This window comes from Adelges cooleyi, unplaced genomic scaffold (genome assembly GCF_023614345.1).
Source record: "Adelges cooleyi isolate 19-005CV unplaced genomic scaffold, UGA_ACOO_1.1 ACOO_flye_CR_arks_rails_tigmint_CR_PRNA_247, whole genome shotgun sequence".
In the NCBI taxonomy this organism is placed as follows: Eukaryota; Metazoa; Arthropoda; class Insecta; order Hemiptera; family Adelgidae; genus Adelges; species Adelges cooleyi.
Window position 1 is genome coordinate 11,344,609 of NW_026095912.1, and position 21,268 is coordinate 11,365,876.

General features: G+C 32.7%; 2 protein-coding genes and 1 pseudogene across 4 annotated transcripts in view; 1 reads left to right on the forward strand and 2 right to left on the reverse strand.

Moving 5' to 3' along the window:
* Window positions 1-1,909: 1,909 nt before the first annotated feature.
* On the reverse strand, window positions 1,910-6,984 carry LOC126836846 (uncharacterized). 3 transcript variants are annotated; one of them, XR_007685405.1, is made up of 3 exons: window positions 6,862-6,984; window positions 3,524-3,631; window positions 1,910-2,818 (listed from the first exon to the last, which is right to left on the reverse strand). XR_007685405.1 is itself a non-coding variant. In XM_050570502.1 (2 exons), the coding sequence occupies exons 1-2, from the start codon at window positions 3,594-3,596 to the stop codon at window positions 2,502-2,504; spliced, it is 390 nt and encodes a 129-aa protein (XP_050426459.1). In that variant the 5' UTR covers window positions 3,597-3,688; the 3' UTR covers window positions 1,910-2,501. The 3 variants fall into 3 exon arrangements, 1 of the variants encoding a protein (XP_050426459.1); XR_007685406.1 differs by lacking the exon at window positions 6,862-6,984 and adding an exon at window positions 5,936-6,055; XM_050570502.1 differs by lacking the exon at window positions 6,862-6,984 and having other exon boundaries at window positions 3,524-3,688.
* Window positions 6,985-7,283: 299 nt separating this feature from the next.
* On the forward strand, window positions 7,284-8,643 carry LOC126837174 (uncharacterized; annotated as a pseudogene).
* Window positions 8,644-11,548: 2,905 nt separating this feature from the next.
* LOC126836427 (mucin-17-like) overlaps window positions 11,549-21,268 on the reverse strand; it is a 94,101-nt gene continuing 84,381 nt past the window's right edge. Inside the window, exons 3-7 of the mRNA XM_050569800.1 lie at window positions 17,334-17,448; window positions 16,669-16,826; window positions 15,926-16,074; window positions 14,240-14,369; window positions 11,549-13,679 (exon numbers count right to left, since the gene is read on the reverse strand). Coding sequence (XP_050425757.1) covers window positions 12,406-13,679; window positions 14,240-14,369; window positions 15,926-16,074; window positions 16,669-16,826; window positions 17,334-17,448 — 1,826 coding nt within the window. The 3' untranslated portion in view covers window positions 11,549-12,405. The remainder of the gene's footprint in view (window positions 13,680-14,239; window positions 14,370-15,925; window positions 16,075-16,668; window positions 16,827-17,333; window positions 17,449-21,268) is intronic.

Below are 21,268 nucleotides of genomic sequence, written 5' to 3' on the forward strand. Positions count from 1 at the left end.
AAAATGACTAACCTAATATCCTATATTAATTATAAAACCTTAAATAAATATAAATTTATAATAATATAAGCGGAATAATTTTAATCTGATAAATAGAAATGTGTTTTTTTTAACAGTTGTCTATTTAAACTCAGATTTCAACCTTAAAACGATTGTATTAGGAAACCAACTATTTTAACAGTATTATCACCTAAAGCTTACAAAATTGTTTCCGAATACTAAACGATTAAGGTTTTATTTAAGAAGAAAAATCGAAAAAGAAATTAAGTAAAAAACAAAATTAACTATTTTATACGAAATGATTTATGTAAATTGCAGTATGCATTTTTATTAAACTAGTCAAAAGAAAAATATATCAACATTTTTTTTTTAAATTTATATTTTTTTTCTTAAAAATTAAACTTAACGCTAGTTTGTGCTCTGTACGTGTCTCGTATCCTGTCTAAACCATAATTCGCTTGTAATTTGAATATAAATCAAATCATTCAAATGTAATACTCAAAATTGTATGAAAACATTTTTTCAAACTACAAGCAATTAAAGTTTTCCTCGGACAAAAAATAAATTTAAAAAAAAAGTAATAAAAAAAAACTTACTATATACTAAAACTAAATTCCTATTTCTAATAAACAACTACCAACTAATTTATATTAATACTTAAATCCTAATACAATTTTGCGACAGCCCTCCTCCTGTTTAAACTCTAAAAATGCTTGTAATTCGAATAGCAATCATTCATATTATTTTAATATCGCCCTCAAATTTGACTGAAAACCGTTTTCAAACTACAAACAATTTAGGTTTTCCATCGGAGTAAAAAATAATAAAAAAAACAATTATTTACTAAGTCTTATTCCTAGTTGAAGTATTAGTATAACAATACTTATCTTACAACTAGACTTACAACAATATTTAATATTACAACTAGAGTCCTTAAAGTAGGTAAGTTATTTGTAAAAACTAACACTAAATTCCTATTCCTAGTTATAATACTAATAAGAATGACTTTGGCTTAATAATTACAGGTCTTTGTTATTATAATAACGAAGAAGACTTAATTTTCTAAAATAGAATTCACGACCTTATGCGTTCTGACCTCCTGTTTAATCCTTAAATAGCTTGTTGTCGGAAACAAATGTCCGTGTTACAAACATTTAAGGATTAACATCGGAGGCATAATAATGGTTAAATTAATAATAACGAAAAATAATAATATTTACTACCCTAAATTTACCTTAAATTAGTAATTAATTTAAACTAAAAGCTGAATACTAATAAAATTTTTTTTAAAAATTGTATTACATTATCTTAAATTTAACCTAATATATTTAAACCTATGTCATTTTTTATAAAAATATATATGCCTAATTTAGTAAAAAATATAATTTTTCTTATTTCTTATTACCTACCATATTATAATTAAATCTGCTTATTAATTTCTTATCCTGTTTAAACCATAAAAATGTGAGTAATCCGAATAACAATTTTTCAAACTGTATAAAACTTGTCGTCATTAAAAGTTGTCATCGAATTACCAACATTTTCGGTTTTCCATCGGAGTAAAAACGAAGAACAAAAAAGTAATTATAAAACAAAAAAAAAATCTTAAAATTACAATATCCTATTTTTATTGAACTTAATTATTATTACTATTTTATAGTTTTAACTATGAAATGTAATACTTAAACGATTAATAGGTTTTATAATAATAAGAATATTTGAAGAATATTAATGATTGTATTTTATTTTTAATTAATTAACATTTATGTCAGATTATAGCCTGGATAAATGAGAAGTATTAAGAAATATAACTATTAATATTCCGAAAATGTATTATTTAAGACGTGTTATCGATTGGTCATAATTATATATTTTTTACATTAACCGTAATGGTTTTCTTATTATTTTATGCAAAATAAGTTTGTAGAGAGTCATATTAATAGGAAAATGACTTGAGTGGTTGAAATAACCAACATTTTATTGACAGGTTGTCGCCGTGATATCCAAGTGAGATATTCACGAACCATGATAGCCACAGCTTGTTTAAAACGTTTAGTTATAATAATATATTTGACAATCTATCATTTTATACTCTGGACGGCGAGAGAGCGCACTTGCGGAGAAACCAAAATCCCTTACTGTCATAATATGCACCCGCGCAATTAGAAAGGAACGCGTTATGGTATCTGTTCTCTTGTCGGATGAAGTATAGATAATTGCTGCACGTGGGGGGACCATTAAAATCACATACTATACTTAAAACAATATTGTTAAAGCTATACTTGATGCGTGAACCTAATTAAATAACAATAGCTTTGCACTGATGTAATTCACGTGCCAGACTAAGCGTACTAGGTGCTTGGGAAAGGACATGTGCTGCGTACTGTAGAGTAGATAATGTATATTGCTATTGTATCGCGTTACATAAAAACATTGTTTTTTTTTTTTTGGAGAATATTAGAAGTCGAAAACGAGAAAAACTAGCAAGAAAGAAGGAAAATTCAGGGAAATGGATATGTTGGCTCTAGACATTGTGTGTACCACATGCACATGGGCTTTGGGCCTTTTGATCCGAATTTGTTTTTAGTGACCAGTTTTTTGTATTTCACCTGGTCAGTAGTGCACAGAATGTCCATCGGCTTGGCTGTGTCGGTGAGTGCCATTGGTGCTACTCTCAAGATGTATTCCCCGTCATTTTCTCCCGGTAAGAAATACATGTCAATCGGCAATTTGATAATTGTGTCACAGGAGTGGCAGCGCATTTTATAATCGGTTACGGCAATGCCCATATTGCATGCCTGCTCTTCCTTCTTATGATCTATAAAACACAATAAAAATACAAATTACTGCAATCGATAATTTTGTTCCTTTTGTAGTTGTGCCAATAGACCGAGATGGTCTAGGTACGCTGTAAGAAGGCAGAAAAGAAAAACAAATTGAGAGTGATTAGCCTAAAGGGACGAGGAGGTAGAACTAGACTAATGAGTAAGTGAGTGGCTGTGTTAAATAAAAAAAAAATTAGATGTCTGGAATGATTATAGGAATGGTGACGGGAGATAATTTGGAGAGGCCATTACCTAAGCACAAAAAAAGAAAACAAGAAAGTCATCAATGCGCAGGCTGTAAAGCTGCAGAAAAAGTGTGTAGTGTTTAGAACATAATGTCGTTAGATTAAAAGGAAGCGACAAGATAAGTAAATATATACACATAATAGCTATAACGGAGAATAACAGCAGACTTTTGATTTTGGGCATGCTAAAATAAAAATAAAAAATGGGACAGGGAAAAAAAATAAACGCAGAACAAATTGACTGTTTGTGGTGATAGCGTCACTTGAGTTTGCATAGAAATAAAGTGTGTTACATAAACTAAAAAAAACTAACAAGGAAATAGTAAGACTTTTTAGTTTAACTTTTAATTAAATAGGTAGTTATTTAAACTAAACTTGTAGTTTAAAGGCAACATTAATTATAGTAGACCTAATATTTATAAAATCTAATTGTCTAAAAACTAAAGACATTACCAGTTCCTATGATCCATTTTTTGATAGACTTCATGATTTGTTTTGCAGTCGATACAATCCCCTTTTTGGCCATTCTTTGTTTTCAAACGCTTACACTGATAGTCGGTACTGTAAAGATAAAAGACATGTAAAACAAGTCAGCAATAAAATTATTATTGTTGACATAACAAACTAGAATATCTCGGGGACGTCCAAATTAGTTTAAAATCCTAAATCGAAATAGTTTAACATTTACAAATTCAAAACTCTTGTTAAAATAAGAGATGTCAACCAACCTACAAAAGTGTAACAAAAAAATCATATGTTTAATAAAATGGTATTAAAGTTGTGATCTAATAACGCAAAAATTAGCCATAATATACGTCATACAATAGTTTAATGTCGTAAGGTTTGCTTCTATTTTCAAAAAAATCACTTCAATAAAACATGGCTGTAGCTGAGTGAACTACGGATATTTTTTTAATTGTACACTTGTTTATTTTAGTTTTGGTGTGAATCTGAGAAGCTAATTGTATCCATCAAAATAGTAAAATACAATTTTAAGTACATTATCTATTTTACAATACTTTTATAGATATTTATTACTTATAAAGATTCGCACTGAAACCTTTGTTTAAAGTGATTTTACCATTTTCATTTATTGGAATTTAATTAAATATATTTCATCTATATAAAGTGACAAGAAAAAATAATTTTTTATTTAATAATTTATTATTTGGTTTTTTATCATACAGCATTTGCTTGAATGATTTAAATAATTTAATATAATATAGTTATTTATGTACTTATTTAAATACATATTGCATATAATATAAAATTATAGACAACAAATAAATATTAAAATTAATTTAGATTAAAAAAAATTAGGATTATAATAAATAATGATATTTGCTATGAAAAAACAGTAACTTCAATTTTTTGATCATGATGACTATTTGCAATGTATACTTCTGAATTTGTCTAACCACTTTGGGTCCATTTCAGTTTTGGTTAACTAAAAAAACGCGCTACGTCTAAATGTGTGAATTCAGCCTGGCGGGACGTCGCGATGGTTATTCTCTAGTTACAAAATGAAAACAATAGAAAATACTAAAAATAACCGAGAATAACCAGTCGAAAATAAACGATCCGTTATCCGTATCGAAATCCAGGTTAGCGGATGGGTAAAGGGTGGTTGTGGGTGGTTGAATGTGGGAGAGGGTGAAAGAAGGTGAGAGAGGGTTGGAGAAGGTGGAAAAGAGGGGTTGTGGGTTGGTGAGGGTTTGAGCGGGTGGGGGAGTATTGATAATAAATTATTATAGTTTGTCATTTAAGAATAACCGATCAAAAATAGACATTCCGTCATCCGTATTGAAATCCGGGTCGGTGGGCGGGTAAAGGATGGGATAGGGTGGGGGAGAATCGTTGAGAGCAGGAGAGGGTGGTCGAGGGTGGGGTTGACATCCAGGAAATAATCGATTGCAAAATCTAAGCTTTTTGAATACATAACTATAATCACAAAGGAAGTGTAGGATCAAGTCATTCGCTTGACAAATACATGTATGTCCAAATTGTTTTCATCATGAGAATATAATGTTTCATTGTTTCGTTTTAACGCGATATCGAATTGCGACCTACGCCGCTGAGGTGGGTCTGGGATGAAGTGGTTTAGAAAAAAAAAAAACCAAAAATAGCCGTCGCTTGGTATAGTTTGGCCTGTTATTTTAATTAAGGATGTATATTAGAATTGACGCCTAGTTATAATACATGAGTATAAGTACCTGTTTGTGTTTTGATATCGATTTGCGGTAGACGTCAGCAAAATGGCTGTCGGATTCTGTTAACGAAACGGATAAATTCACAGATATGCACGATCGCGTTAGGTTTGGGCGTTGGTACTCTTCTGAAACCTCCGATATTAGCGCTACAGACAGCAGTCTGTCGTTGGCAATTGCGCATGAGTATATGATGGGAGTGGGTGGAAGAGGGTGGAATAGGGTAGGAGAGGGCGAGAATGAGTGGGAGAGGGTGGGAAAGATTGGTCGAGGGTAGGGAAGGTGGGTGAGGGTGGAGTTGTTACCAGAACATAATCGATGGGAAAATCTGTGCTTTTTTTACACATACCTATCTCCATTAGATACGTAAAAAATAAGTAGGTCATATGAGAAAGGGGTAGGATTAAAGACATTCGGTTGACAAGTGCATGCATGTCCAAATTATTGTACTTAAAATAAAATGAAATGTTTTGTTGTGTTGTTTTAACGCAATCTCGAATTGTGATCCACGCAGCTGAGGTGAGGGCCGTTTGGGATTAAGTGGTTTAGAGACTCATTAGAGAACATTGGAAAAAAGCTGTCGCTTGATATAGCTTGGCCTGTTATTTAAACTATTGGAATTGACGGACTCCTAGTTATAATAAATTAGTATAAGTACCTGTTTGTGTGTTGAAATCACTTTGCGGTAGTCTGGGTAGACGTCAGCAAAAGGGCGGTCGAATTCCGGCGAATGGACAAATGCACAGATATCGCGTTGTGATTATTATGGCGTCGGCACCATACTAAACCCTTTGTCCTTAGTGCTACGAGCAGCGGGATGCTGCAGGAAATTGCGCTTGCGTTATGACCGAATAGTTTCCTCTCTGCCATTCCATCGAAATGGGGATGAAGGATACACCCCCGGATCAATAATATTTGACCCCGTCATCCGGGGTAGCATAGTATATATGTATATTATATTATACAGGGTGGCCAATAGTGTCTCGGTGTCAGGGCGTGGTCCTTAAACTTTTATCTGTTCATAGTAATTGTGTTTGAGTATTCCGTATTACTTAATGTCCATTCTCGTGGAATGAATAAAGCAATGGCGACGGATAAGCTTTGCGGATACAGCGGATTCGACTGGCCGACTCCGTTTGTATGGGATATAGCGAAAAGTAAAAGAATGCAAAGAAGTTACCAACGCGCATAGTGTAAAATATCGTTGGATTAACGAAAAACGACATGAGTCCCATTTAAAAAGACCTTGGTAGCAACGAGAGATAATAGTAGCTGGGGGTGTTTTAGAGGTGCTGAAAGAAGAACGAATAACGAGACAAGGAGAGCAATAAGCGTAGAGGTGATCGACTGGTATTGAAGATGTCGTTTGAGTTTACACGATAAATAGGTAAATGAACATCTACTAAAAATACCTACGGCTAACACAGAAAACAAACTGTCTGAGCTTCGTTAAATACTAAACATCTTATATTCGACCGAATCATTTTCATTGAAGAAGTCCAACCCGAAGAGAATTTAATAACTACTCATAACTTATAATACATGCTACTAGTTATTTATTTTTAATAATAATAGTATGATTACCTGTCGATGAACAAGACTCCGTCTGCCGTCTTCCGATTTCCAAAGGTCAAGTGTAACAATAAAGACGTGGCTTCTCGGTAGTTCTCTTAAACTTTACTGCACCAGTGCCTAAATACTCTCGCCACCGCACAGCAGCTACCAAATGAGCCGAGTACATCTAGCGCTTTACCGCCCCCGGGGGACGCGCCCAAATTAAAGCTTACACAACGACAACAACCAGCGGGGTGTCTATAACCTCCTTGGGAGTAGCCAAAAAAAAAAAGGCGCGAAATTCGAATCTGAAAGTTATAGTTTGAAACGTAAGGGTAAATTATAACCACGGCTAAAACAAGTATATTATTGACTATCGACCAATTTGGTTATTCTAATAATATTTTTTTAAACTTTTATTTCAACTAGAAATAGTCCTGTAATGTAGTTAAATGTACTCTAAGTTCGACAGTAATTATTCTACATAAAATTTTAAGTTATACGCAGTTATTTCAATGAAATAATAGCTCAACAATTCCCGGAATATACGCAATTATACACAGATGCCTCTAAAAATATAAATGGCGTGGGTTTCTCAGTAATCACAAAACAGAAAAATCACCTTTTTCAACTACCGCCCTCTTCTAGCATATATACAGCGGAAACTTATGCTATCTACTCAGCCCTAAAAATCATCACATCTTCAAATACCAAAAGCAACAGCATCATTATCAGTGACTCTCTGAGCGCCCTCTCATCAATCTCAAACCCCTATGCCAAGAATGAGCTTGTTCAACACATTCAGAAATTTATATCTGAAACAAATTTATCGATATGTTTCATGTGGGTCCCATCACATATAGGAATACCCGGAAATGAGAAAGCAGACACGGCAGCATATGAAGCCACCACATCCCCCCTCTCCACAAAAATCCAAACTTAGGAATGTAAAACTAAACGTTAAAAAATTGAAGTACCCCCCTAACATTAAAAGAAGAGACGAAACAAACATCACCCGAGCTAAAATAGGCCACTCTCACCTAACCCATGCATACCTTATCAACAAGGAACCAGCACCAGTATGCGACACTTGCAAGCAAATATTATCGATAGAACACATAATCATCAACTGCCCCAAATATAGAGAAGCACGAAAGAAACTCAACAATCCTCTCACACTTCACCAAGCATTCAAAGAAGAAAACCCCACTGAAATTATTAAACTTGTTCACAATGTAAATATAAGCCATAAACTATAAATATCATGTTATTCTAATTCCTAAATTTATTGTACATTAACTTCTAGGCTAATAATCCTGTAATTGAAGCTTTTACCATTAATAAAAAAAAAAAATTTTCAGAATTTAAACTTTTTGTAGCTGTTTTTTTTGTTGATAAATATTAAATACTATATTAATAGTATTAATAGTATTTATTAATTAATTAATGTATTATTTAATAAAATAAATACTATTAAATATTCCTGTGAATTCGATGCTAAGTAATATTTTATTAATATACATTTTTCTAAAATGTATTTTAATCGTGAAGTATCTATTGTTAGCTCCTACAGTGTTATTGTTAAAGAACACATTGGTGATTTTAATTACTTTTTTTTGCATCTCTCTTATTCACATGATTTTTGTACTTAAGGTCATGTTGAAGTTATTAATTATAAACAACATCATCTTTATTATCACCTAGCTTCCCACATTCGACAATCGACCGTTTATTAATGTTTGTTGTACTGATATGTATTTTTACTGATAATTGAATACTGTTTTGGCTTTTAAGGTGGACGCGGAACTATGAGCGTTTGGTTTTGATACATTTGACATATTGTTAATTATTTTATTTTTGTTTGTATATATATATTGTGTTTTATCTGCTTCAATAATTTTTTGAAGTATACAATCTATAAAAAAATCTCGTTCACTGAAGTACATTATAATAATTTTTTTAATAACCTAAACAATAAATAAAAGAACAATTATTTGTATTTTAATGCGACAAATAATTTGTTATTTAAAAGACATTTTGATTTACTATTAAATAATGTATTATTCAAGTCATTTTATATTAAAACTTGTGTAGCCAATTTTGAAAAGCTTTCATGTCTCTAAAATTAAATAAGCTCCGTTTCCACAGCTAGTAATGAGCAATCATAAGCAACTCATTTAAATTAAAAAAAAAAATAAGGGGAAATGTGACCTAACATTTTTTTTAAATTGACTCTTCACTTTCATATTGCCACAAACATATAGTTTATTTATGTAGATCTGATTACAGTACAAACATTTTGTTATTGCTATTTTTAAGTAGGTAAATAAATGTTTATTTGATTTTTTCTTGAACATTTTTTTTAAAATATGAATTATCATTTAAATTGTTCTTGAACAAAAAAATTATTTTAATGTTTATTTAAATTTTTAATAGCGACTATAGATGTACACTAAAGGTAATTTAAAAGTATAGAAGATAAAATATTCCTTGTTGTACAGCTATAAAAAAGACCACATTTAATAATGTTAGCTTTGGTATAGGTACTTTTCCAAAAATCAGTCAACACAGGTTCATATTTTATTGTAGTATTTTTGATTCCTCAGTGTAAGATACAGTGATACATATTTAATGTCATCGAATATAGACCAATTTGAAATTCTGTTTTATAGCTGTGTGTGATTCCTATGTCCTATGATAGCGACTATACTGTTTCGATTTTTTTTCTACAATTATTTAAACAGTATGTTTTTTGGTTGTCTAGATGAACTGATTAAAATTTGGTGGTGATTAGGTTTCATTTTGACAGGAATTTTCAATTTTCTTAAACGTAGTTATCTGAAATTTCTACAGTTGATAAAATGTCTTATCGACATGTGTTAAACATTTCGACTTTTTAGCTGAATAATCGTAAAATGTATGATTATGTTAACTGTTATAAGTTAAACTTATGTTAAAATTTTATCGCTTGGCAAGATTTTTTTTTTCTGTTTATTTTAGCCAAACAACTTATTTTTCATTGGTTTTATCGTGATTTAATTTCTAGTACAAGTAAAATGTTTTTTTGTTGAAATTGTTAGCAGTGATTTGGCAGCTGTTTTCATTTATTTATTATAGACAATAAAAAATTAATTAAACTATTTTTAGAAATTTGTTGTGTACATTTGTTTTTAATGAATAGTATTAAAAAAGTTGTTTTAGGATTTTGAATAAATCGAATTATTGTGATAATGATAGGACGAAAGTTGAAACTTATAGATTTGTATAGAGTTCAAATACTTGAAAATAATATGTATAATTTGTAAATGTCAACTAATTAATTTAGATATAGTATTGAATACATTATTTCAATGCACTTAATTTTAAAAACATTTAATATAAAAAATGTTTTGTGACGCTTAATATTTATAATCATTAATCAATTTAGACATCAAATATTAATTCCAAACGTCATTAGATATATCATATAATACGCACAAAATAGTATCAAAAAAATAAAAATAAATAATTATTTCAAAATTAATATACTATCCTATCACTCGAATTTGAGATTATTATTTGGACACTAAAGTTAATATTAACTATTATCATTAACACACATAATAATAAACACTATGACAGCTAATAATAAAATAAATACTAAAGCGGCTGCTAAGAAGTACTTACTGATTAAAACTTTAGTTATGCAGGAACTAGAATTATGAAACAGAATTTAATATACAACTTAGTATTTTTTGTATTTTTGGTTAATCATTAATTTGGGATGTACACTATTATAATTGCATTATATATTTCGTATCATATAACATTATTAGTGATACGTTTTTATACTTATTATTAATGTTGGTCTATATGCTACCAATGTTATTGTCCTAATGATGTATAACTCTTTAAATGCATTACAGTTATTATTATTAAATAAATAAATATATAATTGTTTATTCCATAATGTAATGCTATAATTACAATTTTTAGCTTAAGTGAGTTTTATCTGTTTTACATAAAACAATAATGTTGCATATGCATATTATAATAAAATATTGATTTATATTTTTACTTTTCACAAGACATTCAATTTATAAAATACTATTTTTCTGACGGATTGTGCCTACTCAAAAATCCTGAATTTCTACTAGGTGTTACTACATTTACGAGTTCCATCAGTATGTGCAAAACATATGCTCTAATTATTTTATACGAACTTATATTTCACACTTTTAAAGAAGACTAATATCTTATATTTTTAAATAAAATAACCTCAAAATTTACCATGTTAAACAAAGTTGTAAATCTTTATTAATAATTCAAACCAGTATACATAATCGAAATCTAACTTCGTAACCAGGAACTCCTATGGTGTGTTTCAAGTATAATAAAATTAAGAGAGTACAGACATACGCCTCTTATCAGTTAAATTTTAATTATAATTTATGCAGTTGACGAGTTAGCATTTTTAGAAAATAAACACATTGACCACATTTGATTTGGTATATTATTTAAGTCAATTTTACAAAACTGGCAACTGTTGTCCATTAATGGTGGTTCAGCACTTTGTATGAAATAATTTTAGCTTTTAATCGTGCATTTAATCTTAGGATTCGGTAGTTTATTGGATGGAAGAAAAAAATATAACACATACTTTTGGTAATAAACATTGTATTTAGAATAGCAAAGTTTATTTACTTTTACAAAGCTACAAATGACTAAAATTATATTAGATACTATTATCAATAAAGTATGAGTTAATAAGCTAAATTTGTAAGAGATGTATTAAATTTTATTTGAGTTAAACTCGTTTTTAAAGTTATATAAGTGCATTGCAATAAAAATCCGTATATATTGTTACATAATAGTGATACTAATTTTACAAAATAACTTAGTGACGCATCCAAGGGAGTATTATAATAGCTGTTGTTGTACATAACCATCGGGGTTCATCAAAAGCGTTGGTAGTGGGCGCATTTTATATGGGCGCAATTAAGGCAAGTGATTTAAGGTGTTATCGACACTTTCGGTATTGAAATTATCGCTGCTTAATGATGTTTACCTATCAACGTTTGTTTTTTAAATCCAATATATAAATAATACTTTTGGTCTGATGAGAATAAATAAATGAATGGTATACCCAGAGAGAGAAAAATAATTAATGATCGTCATAATACAATTAATTTCTCCAATTTACAACGATTAAAATGTTTGAGTTAAAATAAAATATTTTTATTGTGTAGACGGTGGCTTGGCGATTTACAGTTGACGAAAGCAAGCTAAAATAATTACCCATTAACGAATTAACCTCAACCATTACGCGGAGAACAAAATCGACTTGAAAACAACTCGCCTTAGTGTAAAACTTTGTTTTCAGTCAAATATAATAACATAATCACCTCTTGGGATGCGACACGATACAATTTCTAAGATGCTAAATTACTACATTACTATTATTATTTATTTTTATATAATACTACTGCGAGGGTTTGCCTCCTACGAAATTCACACATTATCTTTAAAGAAGTGCATAGTTTTTTTTAAGTGCGTTATACGGATTTTTTTTTCATCTGGAAGAAGATGGGCCACTTAACCCAAAAGTCTGTACAAGATGTACGGGTATGAGTGGTGTGGTTGAGCCTGACGAACAATGTGGCGGCTGTGATTAGGATGTTCGGTGTAGGCGTCGTAGTAGGTCTTGTGGTGATTGTTGGCGGCCACGGTGGAACTGGACTTGGCGGTTGTTGTTGTTGTGGTCGGGGTGCCGGCAGCTGTTATTGTCGATGTAGACGGAGTGGTAATGGTGATTTGCTGCTGAACCTTTGGCGTCATAGTCATGGCCGGGGTGGTGTTGGCGGTGATGGTGGTGGTGTTGACGGCGACGCCCATGGTTTTAGTCGGACTTACGGTGGCGGCAGTGGCGGTAACGGCTACGGACTTGGCGGTAATAGTTGTAGCGGCAAAAGAGGCAACTGCCGAGCGGGTAGTGCCGGCGGTGTTCGGCCCTTTGCGATGGTAGTGCTGGTCCATGGGGATCTGTGGCAAGTCGATTTTCTTGTTGACGCGAATGGGCTGTTCGGTGCTTTTTTGAGCGATCGGTTTCGGCGTGGAAGAAGAGGCCGCGGTCGAGCCGGTTGTGGCGGCGGTTGTTGGAATGGTGACGGGCACGCGGGACGGACGAGCTGTCGTGGTGATGCCCTTTGTACCGGCGATGACGGGGGCGATGGCGGAGTTCCTCTTGGTCGGCACCGGTACGGCAGCGGCTGTTGCGGAGACGGTGGAAGCGGCTGCTGCGGTGGGAGGCGCTGCTGTGACGGTAGTGGTTGTAGCTTTTGAACCGACGGTGGCCGCCAAAGTCGGAGTTGGGGTAGTAGAAGCGACCGGCTTGACTGTGGTAACGGTAACGGTGGCACCTTTTTCGGTGGTCGTTGTCGGTCCGGTGGTGGTGGGAGTGGTGGCCGTGGTTGTGGTAGTGCCAGTCGAGGTAACCGGGCCTTTGGTAGGGTTGACAACGGTCGATGCTGTGGCAGTAGTACCCGCGGCGGTCGGAGACGGTGTTTTGGGGGCCACTGTAGTGGAAGCCGTGGAAGGTTTGACGGTTGTCTTAGCCGTGACCGTAGTAGTAGTTCCGGCAGAAGATTTGGCGGTGGTCGAAGGAGCGGCGGTCGAGCGGTCCATAGAGGTTTCGATGCGGTTGCTTTCGATACCGCGGTTCGATGCCTTGATTGGTTCCTGGACGAAAGACATTTCTTGTGGGAGGTTCACTATGCCGCCACTGCCGTGTCCGATCACCTTGGAGATGGACTGATCATCGTTGTATTGCGGTATGGTGGCCATCTCAATGGCGTAGTCCTCGACGATGTCTGCGAAAAACCAAAATTAATTAGTATGCGAAGAACAAGAAAAAAATGTCATTGGTGAATAGGCTTGTGATCGAATAGACAACCGAACAAATAAATGAGGGGTTAAAACCATTGTGGTGAGTCACGTTTTCGTAAGAGTCGAGTTAAGTGTTATAGTAATATCTTAAAAAATAAATTTATCAAAAGACAAAGTGGATAAGTCGTAGCTTGACCACCAGATGGCAGCACAATATTAGCCATCTCGTATCATCAAGCATAGTTTTTTATTAAACCTGCTATATAAATAAAGATGCTGTACTAAGTAGGTTAGATATTTCAAGAATGAATATTATGTATAAATATGCAATGGTTTATTGTGTAATAAGCCTGCTAATTGAAGCCTGTCACGAGAGAAAATAACCGTTGGGATAATTTTGAGCACACTGGGAGATGAGTGCGAAACGAGTCAGACTATAGAGAGATTATAATTAACAAGGAATTAATTAAGAAAAATTGTAGAAGTGAATTCATGACGCTGTTAAACGCTTAAAAGGAGTCGTGTAAGTATTGTTATGTTTTACCAGCGTCGGTAGTTGTTGTCTGGTAGTAGATATTTTCATCCATCGTGGCGGACTTTTCGGCTTTGTACATGGCATCCAACATTTTCTCTGAAGTAGGACAGCTAAGTTGCTCAAGAATATCTACTTGTTTCTAAACACATCAAACAAAAAGTTGTATTTAGTTGTTTGTAGTGTAGGTCTACTAACGCGTGTCTTGAAATACTATAAAGTCACTAACTTAGAATGTATTAGTTATACACCGTACATTTGTTTTACTTTGTACCGTTAGAATAATAATTATTTATTATATGTTAGTATATTATGTTATAATTTTATTTCACAAAATATGATAATTTATGAAAATGAATATAATTATTACTGTAGAGAGTAAATCTGTGTAATAATAACACAATTGCATTTTATGGTACTATATTTTGTAGTACCTAATTAAAATAAGAAGGTTATAGTGACTTTTATAAAAGATTAGAGAGGAGCGATTTGAAAATAATTGTTTTATGAGTGATGTAGATTAGCTTTATTTAATATTTTATTCGAAAATGTATAAGCAATATTGTAAAGCAAACACAAATAGGAATATGTTTCAATGACAAATACTGTAAGAACGAAAATTTGTTTTTGAAAAAAAATGCCATTACATAAATATTGTACCTTTTGGATTCTCATCATTTCACTTCATCTTTCACACCGCATCGATTTAACAAGTTGTCTTTGTGTATAATTTTGAAATGGTCTGTTCGTTTTGTGTTAAATTAATTATTTTTTATCAATTTTGGGATCTCCAGGATTGACAAAAACATTTTTAACTCGTGCATAGATGAAAAAATAGTTTTATATTTTATATTTTTTTTTTGAAAAAAACAAACGACCATTTTATGTGCACTTATGTCATAACAATATACCCAGAGCGTATTAAAGCTAGTGTTTAGGCAAACGACCGAGGTTTTCGTTCGTTTCATTTAAAACATGTTTGATATAAAATATGCATTATTATTTATTGTTATTGAATCCCAATATGTGCGTTTGTGTATAATAATACGTTATAGTAACGCACTAAAACCAATATAAAAGGATCGTATCGATAAAAAACAATCACTGACTTGCCATATTCAAGCCCGTTTCCTGTCTTGGTAGATGGCAAGTGGGAACACAGACTGTCGTTAATGTTATTATTATTAATATTTTTTAGTATCCTATCCGTAATAATTCTCGCGCACATATTGAAGTTATCTGTTATTCAGTAGAGGTTAGGTTAGGTTAGGTTAGGTTAGGAATATGAAAAATAAAAGCCTTTATAACTATCTACCAGGCGCGTATGTACATAATTGAAAGACAAAGCCCTCCGAGATCACTTAATTTTTAAAGTAAGTGTTATTACATGTACATGTTTCTTTTTTACTTGTGTTTTTGGTGTTGTGCATGTGCATAACGAGTTCTACCCGCCCATAAAGTATTATAAAATCAAATATTTCCTTGTTATTAGCCTAAGTAATGAGTTTTTAAGACTTGGCTGAAACACTTTTTAAGAAACTAGATATCTCTCCCCGACTCCAGCACATTTAATACCTACTGTATTAATTAATGTCTTAAGAGCTTAACTTGTTTCTTATCCACAAGTACGGATTAAATTTAGTATTTTTCTATAATAATAATAATAAACTGGATTTCGATGGTCACTCCGATACATACCATGTTTCCTTTGCAGTTGACGTTTTTGGAGACACCTGGGCTACATTCTCTGGTCAGCTGCACAGCGGGAAGTTCCGGTAAAAATGTTATTGTCATTGATTCGTCCAAGTTGGTCATGCACCCGTTTCCTTTAGACGCCCAAGTAGGTACTGTAAGCGTAAAGAGCATACAAATTACAAATCAAATAAGTATAATTCTTATATTCATATCACAGACGATTTCGGCTGCCATAGGCCGCTGCCAAGGAGGTTAAGCCGGTTAAGTCTTATTGACATTACCAGAAGGTAAAAACCAGTCACCTTTTCTCTCCTGTTCCTTGTGGTCCTCGAGTTTGTTTGGTCGCAGTGCTAGTTTAACTTAAGCTGACCAGACAGTAATTATCTAGAGAAAGAGACTACCGTGTTCGGGCGACCGAACAAGGCCAAACCCACCGCAATACTTGAGATTGATTTTCATCGAGTATTAACATTCGGAGAAAAAAGAGCAATAACTTGCACTAATATAGCAGACGTATAGTTTAAAACGGTTTATGCGAGTGAGTTGGCTTAATATATACAAACGTAAAGATGTTATAATCGAAACGAGAGTATGGAAATATCATTCCGGATTGCGGTAACAGCTGGGGCTGGCCTATTACCATAATAATATAATACAATATGTGGTTACTGCGTATATGTGTGCGGCAAGAGAGACAAATAAGTGAAAAATAAATAAATTATGAAATCGCAATGCGTTACACGTACCTGGAAGTTCGCAAACAAACGAAGCAACATCGGGGCCCCCGCAGTGCATGCTGTGCCATTTGAAGTTAGCCATAGGGTCGCTGACGACACATAACGGTTGAGACGAGCGAGGAACTTCTTCCCGGAAGTATCCGTTCTTGACCAGAGGTTGGTAGTTGCTGAGAGCAAACACAAAGTCATATGTTGATCAGTAAAACAAACAATTACATAATAACAACTACATAATGACTTGCATCATTGGGATGAACGCTGTATAGGGTTGTTTCGAAACTTCTATTTAATCTATATGATTATCAAATGTTACATTATTAACAAGTTTATTGCCAGGACTATCCCTTTAATATTAGTCAACGAACTCGCGGCGGTGCGCACATGGAATATAAATTTCATTAACAATTGACCTAGGTATGGATACAATTTGAAACGGATTTCCCTTTTCAGCGAGTCTCTCTGTTGACACGTGAAAACCGAATTTTGTCTTTAATCGACCAAGGTAAGATGCCTTAACCATTGCACCCACGGCAATAACTAAGTGGGTATGATTGGTCTTTGAAAAATCGTTATTGGTACTAGGTAGTTAAGAGAATACAGATATGATAATAAAAAATGTACATAAAAAAAACCAATACTACATTTCACTGGTAATTTGGGCATGTACTACTCACGTCCATGTAAATTCAGTGGTGTCGCTGTTGCGTTTCAATCCAATCCAAACGTTTTCATCGACATCCAACTCTTTCAAGTAGCTTCGCATTGCCTCAAACTGACGGTTAGTCTCGACTGTAATGCAAAACGTAAAAGTTATTATTATAAAATTGCTTTCCGTTTCACAGCAAAAGAAACATCTTCAATAATTACAGTATGTGTATTGTTATTGTTCAGTAAAAATGTTTTACTTTAAACCAAAATGAGATAACATGTGTTATTGCCCGACGATAATGAAAAAAAGTATACTATAGGTATTATTTACTGTTAGTTCATGTAGTCGATTGAATACAAAGTTAATTTTTAATCAGAGTGATGTAAAAAGTACGATAATATGTTTTATTTTATATTATATACATTCATTATTATTAAATTGACAAAAAAAAAACCGAAAAACTTTTTCTATTTGTTGTCTCCTTTAATAACTTCGGGAAAATATCTTTACTTATAAAACTGTTATATAGTTTCTACTTCAAAAAAATAAAAATAAATTAAATAAAGCGAAACTTGCACGGACAGTGTTGTTGGTCGTTGGCAGTTGATTGCATAGTCTACTAAAATGAGGTATCTTATTTATTGTGTTCATAGTTTTATTACCTTCTAAGATTTGTTCGATGGACCCTTTCGTCGACTGTAGAAATGGTGTGCCTCGCGGAGGGCATTACATTTAAAAATAGATTTATTTTTTGAAACTATTCGTGTTTTATTTATATGTATACTTGAAAATTTAAGACCAAGCCCATAAATGTTAGGAGGACTCATAAAAAAAATCTAATTTCGATAAGTACCTAAGACATCTACTCAACGGCCGATATCCGAATTTGAAGACTATAAAATAAGAAATTGCAACGATAAGAGAGCCTCGTCATCTTCCAAACGATAATTTAATAAAATAAATTTTTAAATTCGATTACTACTAAGTGATTACTTATATGTGGCATACAAATGTAAGTCTCCATTTATAAATCCAAGCAACTCGTTGTTGTTTTTATTGCCTTAGCATAGAGAAATGCTTCGAGAAAAAAAATGCAATAGCAAAGTTTACCGACAACGGTTTGATATTAGTTCAGAGAATACTTCAGAAAATGAATTTATATTGATTTTCGAAGAGTATTCTCAACAAACTAATTACAAAAATCGTTTCCACAAAACCGGTAGCCTAAATTCATTTCAACTCGCTTGCAGCTAAAAGTGCAATTTAATTAAAGTTTTTACAACTAGTTAAAGTTAAAATTAAACACGAAGAAAAATGTCCAAGAGGAGGACAACACAGCTCGTTGCTGGCATGTCGCCCGAACTTGGAGACATCAAGAGAGAAAAAGTTTATTTTCAGTTGCTGTTCTTCAAAGTACAAAACCAGAGAACTGTTTTAGAAATTCTAACCTTCAACCGTGTTAAAATAAATAATTATTTTTAATCAACTATACGTTTTTACATGTTACAATTAAAAAAAAAAATTGTTATATTTAACTAATTATTATTGTAAAAACTGATATTTGAAAAAAGAGTAATTGAATGGGATTTAGCAAAACCATTTATGCTTGGTTATTTATAAAGATAACCTTTTTTAAGTACAACTCTAGTAAAGTTAGCTTTAAATAAAATGGTCTTAAATAAGTCCAATGTTACTTTGGTAGATCCTTTCAAGATTGTTCCTGTATAGCGATAGATCACTTGAAAAAAATCGACATTGGAAAAGTATAACAGCATTGTCTGCTTAAGAATGATTTTTGGAAATATACTATTTCATGAACATTTAAACTTAAAACTAATAAGCACCCCTGAAATTGGGCTTATTTTTTTATTGAAAAATTTGAAAACAAAACGTTTTTATTAAGACCTTTTTTTGGATTTTGAAGTCATAAATCGTGGATGAGTGAAAATGACCCACATATTATACTTGTTTATTATTTACTTACTTTCCGTGTATCGCAGACCCTGCAATGTTTTAGGAATTGGGTAGTAAAACTAAAAACGGTAAAGCTATAAATGATGTAATGCAATTTGCGGTCGAGCTGCATAGTAATAGGATATTTGTCTTGTGATGGAACTCGTTTGTTAATGTTTGTGCAGCTTATAGGTATTAGGTTACCAATTTCGTTTGGAGTAGAGTGAAGTTATCTAATGCGGTATGAAGGTCATGTTGTAAAGTATAGGAATATCGAGTTTCCAATTGATCGTGTACCCATTGTGATCGGACAAAGTTTGCGATTAATTAATGTAGAAAGCGCCAAGCGGTACGGGGTGTCATACAGAATATACAAAACAGAAACTTAGATACCACTAACAAGTTATAACATTGGATGGCGCCTCGAGAAGTGCTAAAAAAAAAAAAAAAATACAAGAGACTTGAGATCAGCGAAATCGAGAAGACAAAGGCAGGACTATGATGCACAATTAAACACATTGATTGACATAAGCTGAGGTCTATAGGAAATAAACCTAAGTTCTCACTGAAGTATCCAAGTATTGCTTATAATGACTTCAAGACTAGCCTTGTCATACCAGTTTCGTATGGTTATTACATGTTGTAGTAAAGGCTCATTATTCAAGTATACCTTCTCAGTAACATGATCGTATTGTTACTTAAAAATTGAGTAATACGTTTTTTACTGAACCTATACAAGATTTATTATTAGATCTTACTCATATTAATGTACAAAAAAACCTTCAGAAAACAACTTACTGTACGCAAACTTTCTACACCAATTTATAAATTTATGACAACAGCTGAAATTGAAAAATTGCCAGTTAAAATAAGAGAAAAGGCTAAGGAAAAATTAAAAATGCCTCCAAATTGTTCCACTGAGAACTGATTTAGGAAAAGTTTTGAATGTGGACAAAGATATTGTAGGGTATGATAACTCAAAATACTTATTTACTGATATTACTTTTGGAGTTTCTGAATTTCTGGAGTTAATGTTTCCGATTTTCCCTTCGTTCGTACTTTGAAAACTGTAACTTGTATACTTGTCGTTTGCTTTCAACGTGATATCACACACATGCCCACACGCCCAGGTCGAGTTTGGATTGGGGGGGGGGGGCCCGAGGTGCATTGTCAACGGTAGGATAAGGGATTGCGGCTATAGGTTTTAATAGGTTTTTCGAAGAACACCTCTGCGGTCTCCGATGTAACCAAATTTATGTGTATGTATTCAAAAATATGTATATGTGCACATGATGTTGACACAAAATGATTTTATGCAAGGAAATATCCTGAATCTAACGAGGGTCGGTGTCTCCACGTGTTGTTGAGTGATCCATTAATTAAATCCGTAGGGTACCCTACCTACGTTTGACGGGTTACATACAGCGGAAAATTTGTTCAAATGCGTTTTCTATGTTTCCCGGAAAAGTGTAAGTTTTGGATTTTTATTTTTTTTAATTTTAATTCACAGACCTGTCTACCACGGCACTACATACTATCGCAGTACACAGGCACAACAGTGAACAATAAGACAACCGTATATTTTATTGTATTAATTATTTTATAAGCAATTCAGCTATGTAATTTTAAGTTTCTTTTCAATTGTTATCACAGCGACATTATGAAATTACGTCAAATGATTCATTACATTTTATAGCCAACAATTCCCTTTTTTAAAATTTTAATCAATAATAACTAAAAATATCCTTCATCTTCCATAAGTTGTATGCTGAACGCTTATTTTTAATTTGCTTATATTAAATTTATTTTATTTCTGATTAATCTATTTATTTCATATTATTCAGCTTTATAATTGAATACTTAGTACGTTAGCATGGATATATAACATTAGTTAATATTTTTTTTTTTTATAAACTTTTTTGTTAAACTGTATATAATTGTATAACTGTTAGGTGGTCCAAGTACAAAATTTCAGTTGTTTGAAAACATATTTATTATATTTGCCGT